Source organism: Tupaia chinensis, unplaced genomic scaffold (assembly GCF_000334495.1).
Source record: "Tupaia chinensis unplaced genomic scaffold, TupChi_1.0 Scaffold000494_1, whole genome shotgun sequence".
Classification (NCBI taxonomy): Eukaryota; Metazoa; Chordata; class Mammalia; order Scandentia; family Tupaiidae; genus Tupaia; species Tupaia belangeri.
Window position 1 is genome coordinate 2,276,368 of NW_006160006.1, and position 10,013 is coordinate 2,286,380.

The following is a 10,013-nucleotide window of genomic DNA, read 5'->3' on the forward strand; positions in this document are numbered from 1 at the left end:
GGGAGTAGCCGGAGAAGGAGTGGTTGCGGCCCCCGCCGTCTGCCCCACAGAGCTGGGCCTCTGGGGCCATCTGCCTGAGGGTCTGGTACCCCGGGCGTCTGTGTGAGTGCATGTGTGTGAGCGTATCCGTGTGTATTCGCGTGTTGTGCATGACTGCGTGCACGTGTGCACACCCGTCTCTGCACCGACACTCGCTCGCATTCCTCTCAAGCCGTTTCAGGGTTTCGGATCCGAATGCCTCTATGTCCACGCGTGTTCCGGCTGTGACGGGACACAGCCTCTGAGCAGTTCACAGGCCTGTCGTAAGTGACATATGCCTGTCTCGGTTAGCTTGCAAGATCAGCGCGAAGGGGCTGCAGTCTCGTGGCTTATATCTGCATTCACCCGTCTTTCCATGGGCTGCTGAGAAGACGGCTTGGTGTGGGCCGACAGGGACCGGCGCCAGCAGGGCTGGAGGGGGCAGAGGTGGCCTCGGGAACATTCCTCGCCACCCCCCACCCCCCCCATACCTCCCCCCCCCACCCCCCCCCCCGTCGGACCAGGAAGCTCCTTGGAAGCGTTCCAGTGCAGCTTTTGCGTAACAAATAAGGAAACTGAGGTCCCCAAGACAGGGGAGAACTGCCCAGCCCAGACTACTGTGTGACTAGCACCCAGGAGCTGACCCCGACAACCCTTCGAGGCAGGTGATGTCTCCCCAGCTCACAGATAAGAACAGATGGGGAGGAAAACGTGACAGAGGAGGGCTTTGAGCCCACTCTGTCCCACTGCAAACCTCACAGCTGCCCTACGCCAGGTTTTCAAAGTGTGGTCCTGGGACCCCCCCAAGGCCCTTGAGAATCTTTCGAGGAATCACGGAGGTCAAAGCAATCCCCAAATGTACCCTGGAATTTTCCAGAGGCTACGTGGTCTGTCATCTCTTGGGTTGTCGGAAATGTCATGACTTTTCTATGCATAGGAAAATGTGTCATGACTTTTCTGATGACCCAGTATTAAGAGTGACATTAAGGAGATTAGCAAAGGTGTAAAACAATGACACTCTTCTCTTTAACTTTATTTTTTTGCTTTGTAAAATAGTTATTTTCATGTAAAAATGTATTGATTTATGTTATAACAAGTTTATTATTGCAATTTAAAAAAATAAATAAGTAAATATCAAAAATTTTCCTGTGCCGGGGACAGCAGATGGTGTAGTATGCGTCACTGGATCCCCACATGGCTGACCGCGGCTTGAGTCCCAGACCTAGTGGCTTGAAAATCACACCTGGTGCATGTGCATGCATGCCCCAAATCCCAAGGGGAAAACAGAAGAGAAGGGATTGCAGTGTGGCCAGCCCCGGCCGGGTGAGTTCTAGCTTTGTCTCTCTGGTGAGCGCATGCGCCCTATTGCAAAGATCTCTCTCAAAAAGAAGAAAAAAGAGAAAATTTTTCTGAGCTGGTCAGTGGCATGTGGTTAAGGAAACTGGACCACACACGGCCAACCGCACAGTTGAGTCCTGGACCCAGTAGCTTGGAGGACACGTCAAGAGCATGTGTACTTGTGCCCAGAATCCCAGGAGGAGACTGGAGGAGAAGGGATTGCAGCGTGGCCACCCCCTGGGGGTGATTTCTTACTTTCCCTCCTTCTCACTCTCTGACTCTGGCGAGCACACACACCCTATAGCAATACTGAAAACGTAAATAGGGCTAGTAAGTGGTGTGGTGGTTACGTCGCTGGACTCGCACATGGCCAACCACAGTTAGAAGCCTGGATCTGGCAGCTTGCTTTCTCACTTTCTCGCTCTCGCTCTCTCGCTCTCTCTCTCCTGTCTCTCCAATGGGCACATGTGCCCTGTAGCAAATTAAAAATTAAAATAATAACAATAGTAATAAATAAAATTAAATAATTCTTTCAAAGTAAATAAACAAACATAAATAAATATAATAAAGAAAAACTAAAACTAAGTTTTAAAAAATATTTATTTCTTTAATTTGTGAGTATTATTATTTAATTTGATGAGAGAAGGAAGGAGAGAGAGAGAGAGAGAGAGAGAACAAATTGAGCACCTTAACACTCCAACCAGGGTCAGCCATGTGGGAATCCAGCACCTTAACCATCATGCTATCTGCTGGCCCCTAAAGCTAAATTTTTCTCAGTTGGAGGGCTAGCGGGTGGCATAGTGGTTAAGGGTTGGACTCCCACATGGTCCACCGCCGCCAGCAGCTGGAAGATCACGCTGGAGGCATGCGCCTGAGTGCCCCACATCTTGAGTATGGAGGAGAAGGGATTGTGGAGTGGCTTCCCCCCGGGGCATGAGTGACTTCTCACTTCCCTTTGCTCTGTCTCTGTCTCTCTCCAGGAAGCACACACACCCTATGGCCAAAAAAAAAAAATTTTTTTTTCTCAGTTGGGCTGGCGCCTTAGCACAGAGGAAACTGGGTCCCTCATGTCCACTGAGGTCTGAGTCCAGCCAGTCAGTGTCACGCATGGCCCAGAACCCTGATGACATGGAGAATCGAAGGAGAAAAGACTGCAGCGTGACCAGGCCCCTCGAGGGCTGCTTAATCTCCCGCTTTCTCTTACGTGCATGCATATATTCTCTGACGTAATTAAAATAAAGATTCTTGTAAATTTCAGTAGGTCAAAGTAATCTTCACAAAGTTCATGAGAAAATGCAACTGGAGTATGAGTTTATGTTGGTTCCAAAAAAATTGCAATTTGAAATTGGGGCGAGCAGGTAGCATGGTTGTAAAGCGCTGGACTCCTGCATGGCTGAGCAGTCCCAGGCCTTGAAAAATCATGCCAGGCATGTGTGTGCATGCCCCCAATCCTGAGAGGAGAGTGGGGGAGAAGGAATTGCAGAGTGGCCATCCCCTCCGGGGGTGATTTCTCATGTTCCCTTTCTATATCTCTCTCCAGCGAGTGCACATACCCTAGGGCAAAAAGCGAAAGAAAAAAAAGTTGAAATCACTCATGGTTTTTCAGTAATATATATTTTCCATGAGTTGTTTGAAAACTCTTCATATGACCTACATGAACAAAAGCTCCTTGGGGTTCTTAATAGTTTTTAAGAGTGTTGGGGCCAGCAGGTGGCATAGTGGTTAGGGTGCTGGACTCCCACATGGTCAACTGTGGTTTGAGTCCTGGACCTGGTGGCTTGCTTTCTCACTTTCTCACTCTCTCTCTCTCTCTCTCTCTGTTTCTCTCTGGTCAAATTGAAAAGTAATAATAATAAATTAAATGAATAATTATTAGAAACATAAGTTTTAGAGTGTTCAGTGGTCCTGAAACCAATAAACTTGAGAACTGCTGGACACCCACCTCCTAGAGGAGGGGGCGCCCATCGCCAGAGTGCATGAATGCAGGAGTGGAGCCGGGGAGTCAGGTGCCTGGGCTCTGTAGCAGCCCAGGGAAGTGAGAGGCTCCCCGCTGCCCGGCCTCTGCCAGCAGGGGTCCCCTGGTCTAAGTCCAAGTGGATGTTCTCCCAGCCCGGGATGCTCCTGCCTTTGGGGCCCACTCGCCACTGCCCGTCCAGCTGCCCACGTGGTCCTGCCCATGCCAGCTCATGGGAAGGCACGTGGTGGAGGTGGGGAAGCAGCCAGGGCAGCTGGGCCACTGTCCCCACCCGTCCCTGGCACGGCTCTGCCCAGCACACAAAAGGCAAAGGGAATCTTGTCCCGTCCTCTGCAGCTGAGGGGCTGGGAGGAGGGAGAGGGAGGCACGTGGGGTGGCTGCCTCAGGCTGTCCGTCCCCACAGTTCTCAGTGGGGTTCACCCAGAGACAGCCAAACAGGAACCAGGCTGGGGGGAGGCGCCGTGGGGGTGGAGTAGAGGGTGTGGATTGGGCCTCCTCAGCAGTGGCGTCACCGGGTCCTCGCAGCAGGAGCCAATGAGGTGGACAGGACAGGCCGTCCTAGCCCCATTTCACAGATGGCGGGGAAAGCCCAGCCAAGCAGAATGACGCACTGTGGGTCCAGAGCTCCCTGAGGCCGCCTCAAACTGGAGGTATAAACTGTGGACACATGGCAGGAGGCCCTCTGCCGGTGACAGTCTCGTCCCTGCAAGCAACTGAGTGCTCACAGGTGCACGCCCCTTGCCCAGGGTGGGTTCTTGTGAGAGGAGAGCGGGACCGTTTCTGTCCCAGCACCCAGCCTGATTGGGAGAGCAGAGAGGGGCTCCCAGGGGCCAGGTGGCAGGAAGTCTCTGTCTGCTAAAGGCAGGGGAGGTGAGCAGAGAGGCCCGAGGAGGCCCGAGGAGGAGGGTGTGGGCTGAGCCAGGGAGCTGATGGAGCGGGGCCGGGTGGGTGGGCTTCAGCGAGGGGCAGGAGTGGGTGGTGGGCCTTTCAGGAGGGAGGAATGGCTTCCAGAGGGGCCATGCAGGGCTGGCCAGGGTGCGGGTACGGAGGGCTGTGCGGGCCCAGCTGACGGCTCTCCTGCTCTGTCTCCCAGGTCCCGAGACCTCATCAGGTTGGTGCAGGCATGAACGCACTTATATCACCGAGGGGGCCCTCCCCCAGCCCCCCAGCCCCCAAGCAGGCAAACGGGTTAGAACAACTGTGAGAACCACAGCCTGAGGGCAGCCTGCAGGGGAGGCTGAGGCCCGGAGAGAGCAGAGGCTTCTTTGCAGGGAAGCCTGCCACGGGACTGGACAGCCTCCCAAGACACCCGCAGGGACCCCGAGATTGCTCGCTGTTCCCTGCCACTCTTCTGCTGGCTCAGGCCCAGGACGTGTGAGTCAGCCCATCAGTTCTGAAGTTGCCAGGGCAACCGAGGGCAGGGCCCTGGGCCGGTGGGCAGCAGTGGGCATGGCCCAGCTGTCTGCTGCATCTGGTACCTGTGCGCAGCTGAGGCAGAGCTGAGAGGGGGACCTTCTCCCTCCCCACCCCACCCCTGCGTTCCCCAGCCCGGGACACTGTCTTTGCGGGAGGTGTAGGCAAATATTTGAAGGGGCAGCTGGGGTGGGAGCAAATACTTGTCCCTCCTCATGTGGCTTGAACATCTCCGGGCTCCCACTCAGTTACCATGTCAGCGTGCAAACTCCAGCCGGAGAGTGGGTCCTTATGGAGACGGGAGCCTGCCAGGGCTGGAGAGTGGGGGCCAGCTCGTGACCGGGGGCCAGGCCCGGGCTGTGAGCGTCCAGGGCCAGCGACAGGAATTGGGTGACATGCTAACGTAGAAGAGGACAAGGAGCCAGGCTGAAAGAGTGAGGTGCAGGCTCTGTTTTAGCCTACCTTGTCACTAAGAACGGGAATGACCTGAGACTGGACATGAGGAGGGCCTGGCGGCCCAGTGGTGCAGCAGTGGGCCTGTCCAGGGAGCAGGAGCTGGTGCCGCCGCCGAGCTTCGAATCTCAGTCCCCTCGGCTCCACACTGGGTAGCTCACCTGTGCCCGGGACCCTGGCAGGACGGAGAGTGGAGGAAATGCATGGCAGGGTCATGACTGCATTCGGAGTGCTCCCCACGCACACGCACGCGCACGCGCACACGCACGCGCACATGCACTCTCTCCGGTGTAAAAATAAACAGATTTACTCTGCTTGTGGCGTGGAGGTCCGAGGTCCGGGGCCGTGTCTGGCGGGCATCCTACCGTCTCCATCCTCCCGTGAGGGCTAGAGCGGGGCAGAAGGGCTGTCCGTTCTACCCCCACAAACCCTCCAGGACTCAACCACGGGGGCTCACCCTAGCGACTTTGGTCCCAATCGCTCCCCAAGGCCCCCACTTTTCAACACCACAATCGAGCCAAGTGTCTGCTCCTTCATCGTGTCACGTGACCGAACCGTGGGTTGGACATATTCAAACTGGCCGACTCTGCCTCCCACATTCATGGAAGTCTGAAAGGAAGGGACTTTAGAGACCACCTGACCCAAAAGGGCAGGAGTCCTGAGAGAGGGTGCAGCCACCCAGAGTCGGTAGACTTGAATCGTAGGTTAAGTGACAGAGATGGCTTGAAAGCAGGACAGAGGGACGGGGGAGAATGAGAAGGTCCCGAAAGTGGATGGCCTTGGGCGAGGAGCATTCCCAGGGCAACCTTAGGGTCCAGGGGCGCGGAGAGTCTAGAGGGCAGGGTGATGGTGTGGAATGAACAGGCTGGCTCGAGGATGAGGGTCAGGGGAGACGGGGAGCCTCGCGGCCAGAGCTGGCCCTGACCAAGGCTGTCGGGGCACGCAGCCGCATGGGGCAGGAATCCGCGGCCGCTGCCCCTGAGCCAGCGGTTCCCCGGAGCGGGAACAGTTCCAGAATGGGGAAAAGAAGATGGAGCCAGTCTGAGGTTGGGTACGGGGTGTGTGGGTGGAGGCAGGGTCGTCTGGTGCCCCCAGGGAAGTGCACATTTATGAACCCCACGAGCTGAGGTCAGCGCCTCTCTTGCCGAGGCAGACCCTCCCTAGCCCTGCGCTGAGGACGGCGGTTCTGCCTCCTCAGTCCCGTCCCAAGGGCATCCTCTGTGTGGGGAATGTGATGGTCAGACCTAGGCCCCCCCAGAGTCTCAGCCTGGCAGGAGAACAAGGAACCACAGGGATGCAGGGGCAGGTGCCAGCAGGAGTGGCGGGCATGCCAGGAAGACGCCCACGGGGAGGTGCAGGTGGCCCGAGGGCAAGTCTGCTCAGCTCACCCGGCTCGGGCTCGTGCTTGCCGGGCCAAGAGCCCTCGGTGTGAGCCAAGGGCCCTCGGGGCCCTCACAGCTGGCTTATCAGGGTCTCCTTCTGGAGCACAGGAACAAACAAGCTTCAAAGCCAAGGGCTTGGCTGGCAGACAGGCCCCGGCCCTTCACCTCTGTCCCCTCTCCCCTGACACATATATATGTCCTCTCCCCCGCCACCCCTGGGAGAGGAGGACAGGACACCCTGCGGCAAGATGGAAGTGAGCAGCAAAGAGGTCCTGATGGAGAGCCCTCCGGTGAGTGAGTGCGTGGGAGCGTGAGTGAGGGTGAGTGAGCGCCGGGCCCTGCCTCTGCTATCCTCCAAAACCTGTCCCCGCCATCCCCCATCGCCCGTCCCTGCCATCCCCAAAGTCCGTCTTTTCAACCCCTCATACCCCATCGCTGCCATTCCCCGTAGCTAGTCTCCACCATTCTCCGTAGCCCGACTCCTCATCCAGATTTAATTCACTCAACTGCTAAGTTGCCATGGGGACACCAAGACCACTGAGGTAGAAGCTTGGGGAGGTCGACGTGGCAGCCAATGGCTGAGCACAGGGTCCATGCAAAGGGCCGGAGAGCACCGTGTAAGGAGCCACTGCAAGTGATGGGGTCACAGGAAGCACCGGGGATGCCACCTGAGCTGGCTCCAGGGCTCCAGTGAGCGCCAGGTGGAGGAGCCCTTCAGGCAGAAGGCAGATTCGCACTTCCACCTGGGGTGCCAAAAGCCTGGGGGAGATGAGACGGCGAGTCCCTCCAAACTACACCAGGCTTCTAAGCCTCTGAGCAGCTACCAGTTTGTTGGAAGCCAGCCCAACTCCTCCAGGAAGCCTTCTCTGATCTCCTCAGTCCCCTCTGCACATCCAGAGCCTTGGCTCCTGAGCCCTAAGAGGGTGTGCATGAGAGGAGGGAGTGTCCTCAAGGTGTCACGTCTGTCTCCCTGCCTGTCCCGTTGTGCCAGGACTACTCCGCATCCCCCCGGAGCCGGCTCGGCATCCCCTGCTGCCCTGTGCACCTCAAACGCCTGCTCATCGTGGTCGTGGTGGTGGTCCTTGTCGTCGTGGTGATCGTGGGGGCCCTGCTCATGGGTCTTCACATGAGCCAGAAGCACACCGAGATGGTGAGCGGGCCTGGAGTGGGCGGGAGGAGACAAGGGGCACCGACGGCAGGATGGGGACAGGGCAGCCTGGCGTGGGCTTTGCCCCGGCCCCCGCCCCAAGTGTGACAGCCAGCTCCCTCCGGCACCCGGCTCCCGGCACCTGAGTAAAGACAGCTGAGGGCAGATGTGGGAAGAGGGACAGCTGGCCACACCACGCCCCGTCCTAGGTTCTGGAGATGAGCATCGGGGCGCCGGAAGCCCAGCAACGCCTGGCCCTGAGCGAGCGTGTGGGTCCCACGGCCACCTTCTCCATCGGCTCCACTGGCAACCTGGTGTACGACTTCCAACGGGTAGGTGTGCCTGCCTCGTCTGACCCTGGGCGGGAGGGCAGTACCAGGCTTGCTAGGGCCACCCAGCTATGCCACTTCATCACAGGGCACATGTGCTTGTGGGGGTGGGGAGACAGTGAGGAGGAAAGTGAGGAATCTCCCCCAGGAGGATGGCCATGTTGTAATCCCTTCTCTTCCATTCTCCTCTTGAGATTCTGGGCAGGGGACCAGCAGTTGGCATAATGGCTATGTCGCTGGACTCCAAGAGGAGACTGGAGGAGAAGGGATTGTGGCGTGGCCATCCCCCTGGAGGGTGATTTCTTGCTTTCTGTCTCTCTAGCAAGCACACGTGCCCTATAGCAAAAACCTAAAAGAGAGAGAGAGATTTCTGGGCACACCCGCACCCACACTGGAAATGACCACTGTCATTTTCAAGCCTCCAGGTCTGAGATTTGAACTGTAGTTGGCTATGTGGGAGTGCAATGCCTTTAATCACCACACCATCTGCTGGCCCCTGCACCTCAGACTCTAGTGGCTGCACGCGCAGCCTAGAGGGAGCTGGCCGAGGCCAGGTAGGGGTGCACAGGCAGGGCCTCCTCAGTGAGCTCTGGCGGTCCCTGCCAGCTCCTGGTCGCCTACAAGCCAGCCCCGGGCTCCAGCTGCCTCGTCATGCACATGGCTCCAGTGAACATCCCCAGTCTCGATACGCTCATAAGAAAATTCCAGAACTTCCAGGTAGGTGTGTGGGTGGAAGGTGGGCTCTCTCCCTCCCAGGGCTGCTGGGAGGAGCATGTGAGTGGATGGTCCCCTGTCGCCTGTAGAGCACAGCTCCTGCGGGGCTGCCAGGTGACAGCCTCTCTCTAGACTTGCCTTCTGTTCTGATTTCCCACCTGGCCCCACTGCCAAGCTGCGGGCCCCACCACTGGGGCTCCCGACACCAGCAGGTCCCCTCTTTAATGAGAGACAGACACCTGCCTGACGTCTGTGAGGGGGCTGCAGGTGAGTCGGCTCAGCTCGCAGACTCCAGGCCAGTGCTCTTTCCAGGCCCAGCCCACAGCGCCCAGCTCCCAGCTGGGTCAGGAGGAGGGGCAGGGCACAGGTGCAGCACCTTCCCGAGGGGACCCGGACCTCCTGGGCATCCCGGCCAGCACCCTGTGTGGCGACGTGCCTGTCTACTACATCTAGGGCTCCTCAGGTGAGCAAGTGCCATGCAGAGGGAGGACTTGCGCCACCTGCGACGTCCACTGACCGGATACCCCGGAGCCACTGACCCCAGTGTCAGGCCATGGAGGGTGCCCAAGGGAGGGAAAGCTCAGGAGGCTCCCAGGGCCTCCCCACACAGTAAACCAGGGCCCTTTGCTGCGCAGGGTTGCAGGGTTCGTCAAAGCCCCAAGAGGCAGGAAAGACCCAGAAGCAGGGTCTTTGCAGACGCAGGAAGCTGCTCCTCTCCACACCGCAGCGTCTGGCCCTGGAGACATGGGAGCCCTGGGGAGAGGGTGGGCAATGGGAGGGGGCACGGGAGAGGGGACTCCTGTGGGCCAGGGACAAGCCACAGAAGAATAAAGCAGCCTGAACGAAAGACAAAGGGTTTGGCTTCTTTCTTCCCACACGGCTCAGTCCAGCCTGTGATGGGGCAGACGGGACTGGGACAGTTCTGCCCTTCTCCCTTGGCCCCTAAGACCGGGAATTGGTCCACCCCCGGGGGGAGAGGGGCAGTGGGAGCCATCCGCAGGCTTTAGGCGCCCTCCAGTGGTGTCTCCCGAAGGAGGGAGGGAGGAAGAGAGGGAGACAGAGAAATCGAGGCAGAGACAGACGGCGAGAGGGGAGAGAGCGGGCCCGAGACTGGAGGGTGAGCAGGACGCAAGCGGAGAGGTCCAGCAGGGACCGAGGGACCGGGGCAGTGGCAGCGCGGGCGACCTGACAGCGCGTCCCACGGCCGGGAGGGGGCTCGGGCCGGGCGCGCGCGGAGACAGCCG

At 58.4% G+C, this 10,013-nt stretch overlaps 1 protein-coding gene across 1 annotated transcript; it reads left to right on the plus strand.

The window, feature by feature from the left end:
• Positions 1-6,576: 6,576 nt before the first annotated feature.
• On the plus strand, positions 6,577-9,601 carry SFTPC (surfactant protein C). The gene is made up of 6 exons (XM_027774924.1): positions 6,577-6,869; positions 7,571-7,729; positions 7,936-8,058; positions 8,662-8,772; positions 9,082-9,232; positions 9,405-9,601. The coding sequence occupies exons 1-5, from the start codon at positions 6,774-6,776 to the stop codon at positions 9,220-9,222; spliced, it is 630 nt and encodes a 209-aa protein (XP_027630725.1). The 5' UTR covers positions 6,577-6,773; the 3' UTR covers positions 9,223-9,232; positions 9,405-9,601.
• Positions 9,602-10,013: the final 412 nt, after the last annotated feature.

What these genes read in the sequence shown, in the direction of transcription:
- SFTPC (XM_027774924.1), top strand. Translation starts at nt 6,774, where the DNA reads ATGTCCTCTCCCCCGCCACCCCTGGGAGAGGAGGACAGGACACCCTGC. An exon ending in GCCAGAAGCACACCGAGATG is followed by an intron (nt 7,730 to 7,935) that starts GTGAGCGGGCCT and finishes GCCCCGTCCTAG; the next exon opens with GTTCTGGAGATGAGCATCGG. An exon ending in TGGTGTACGACTTCCAACGG is followed by an intron (nt 8,059 to 8,661) that starts GTAGGTGTGCCT and finishes GGTCCCTGCCAG; the next exon opens with CTCCTGGTCGCCTACAAGCC.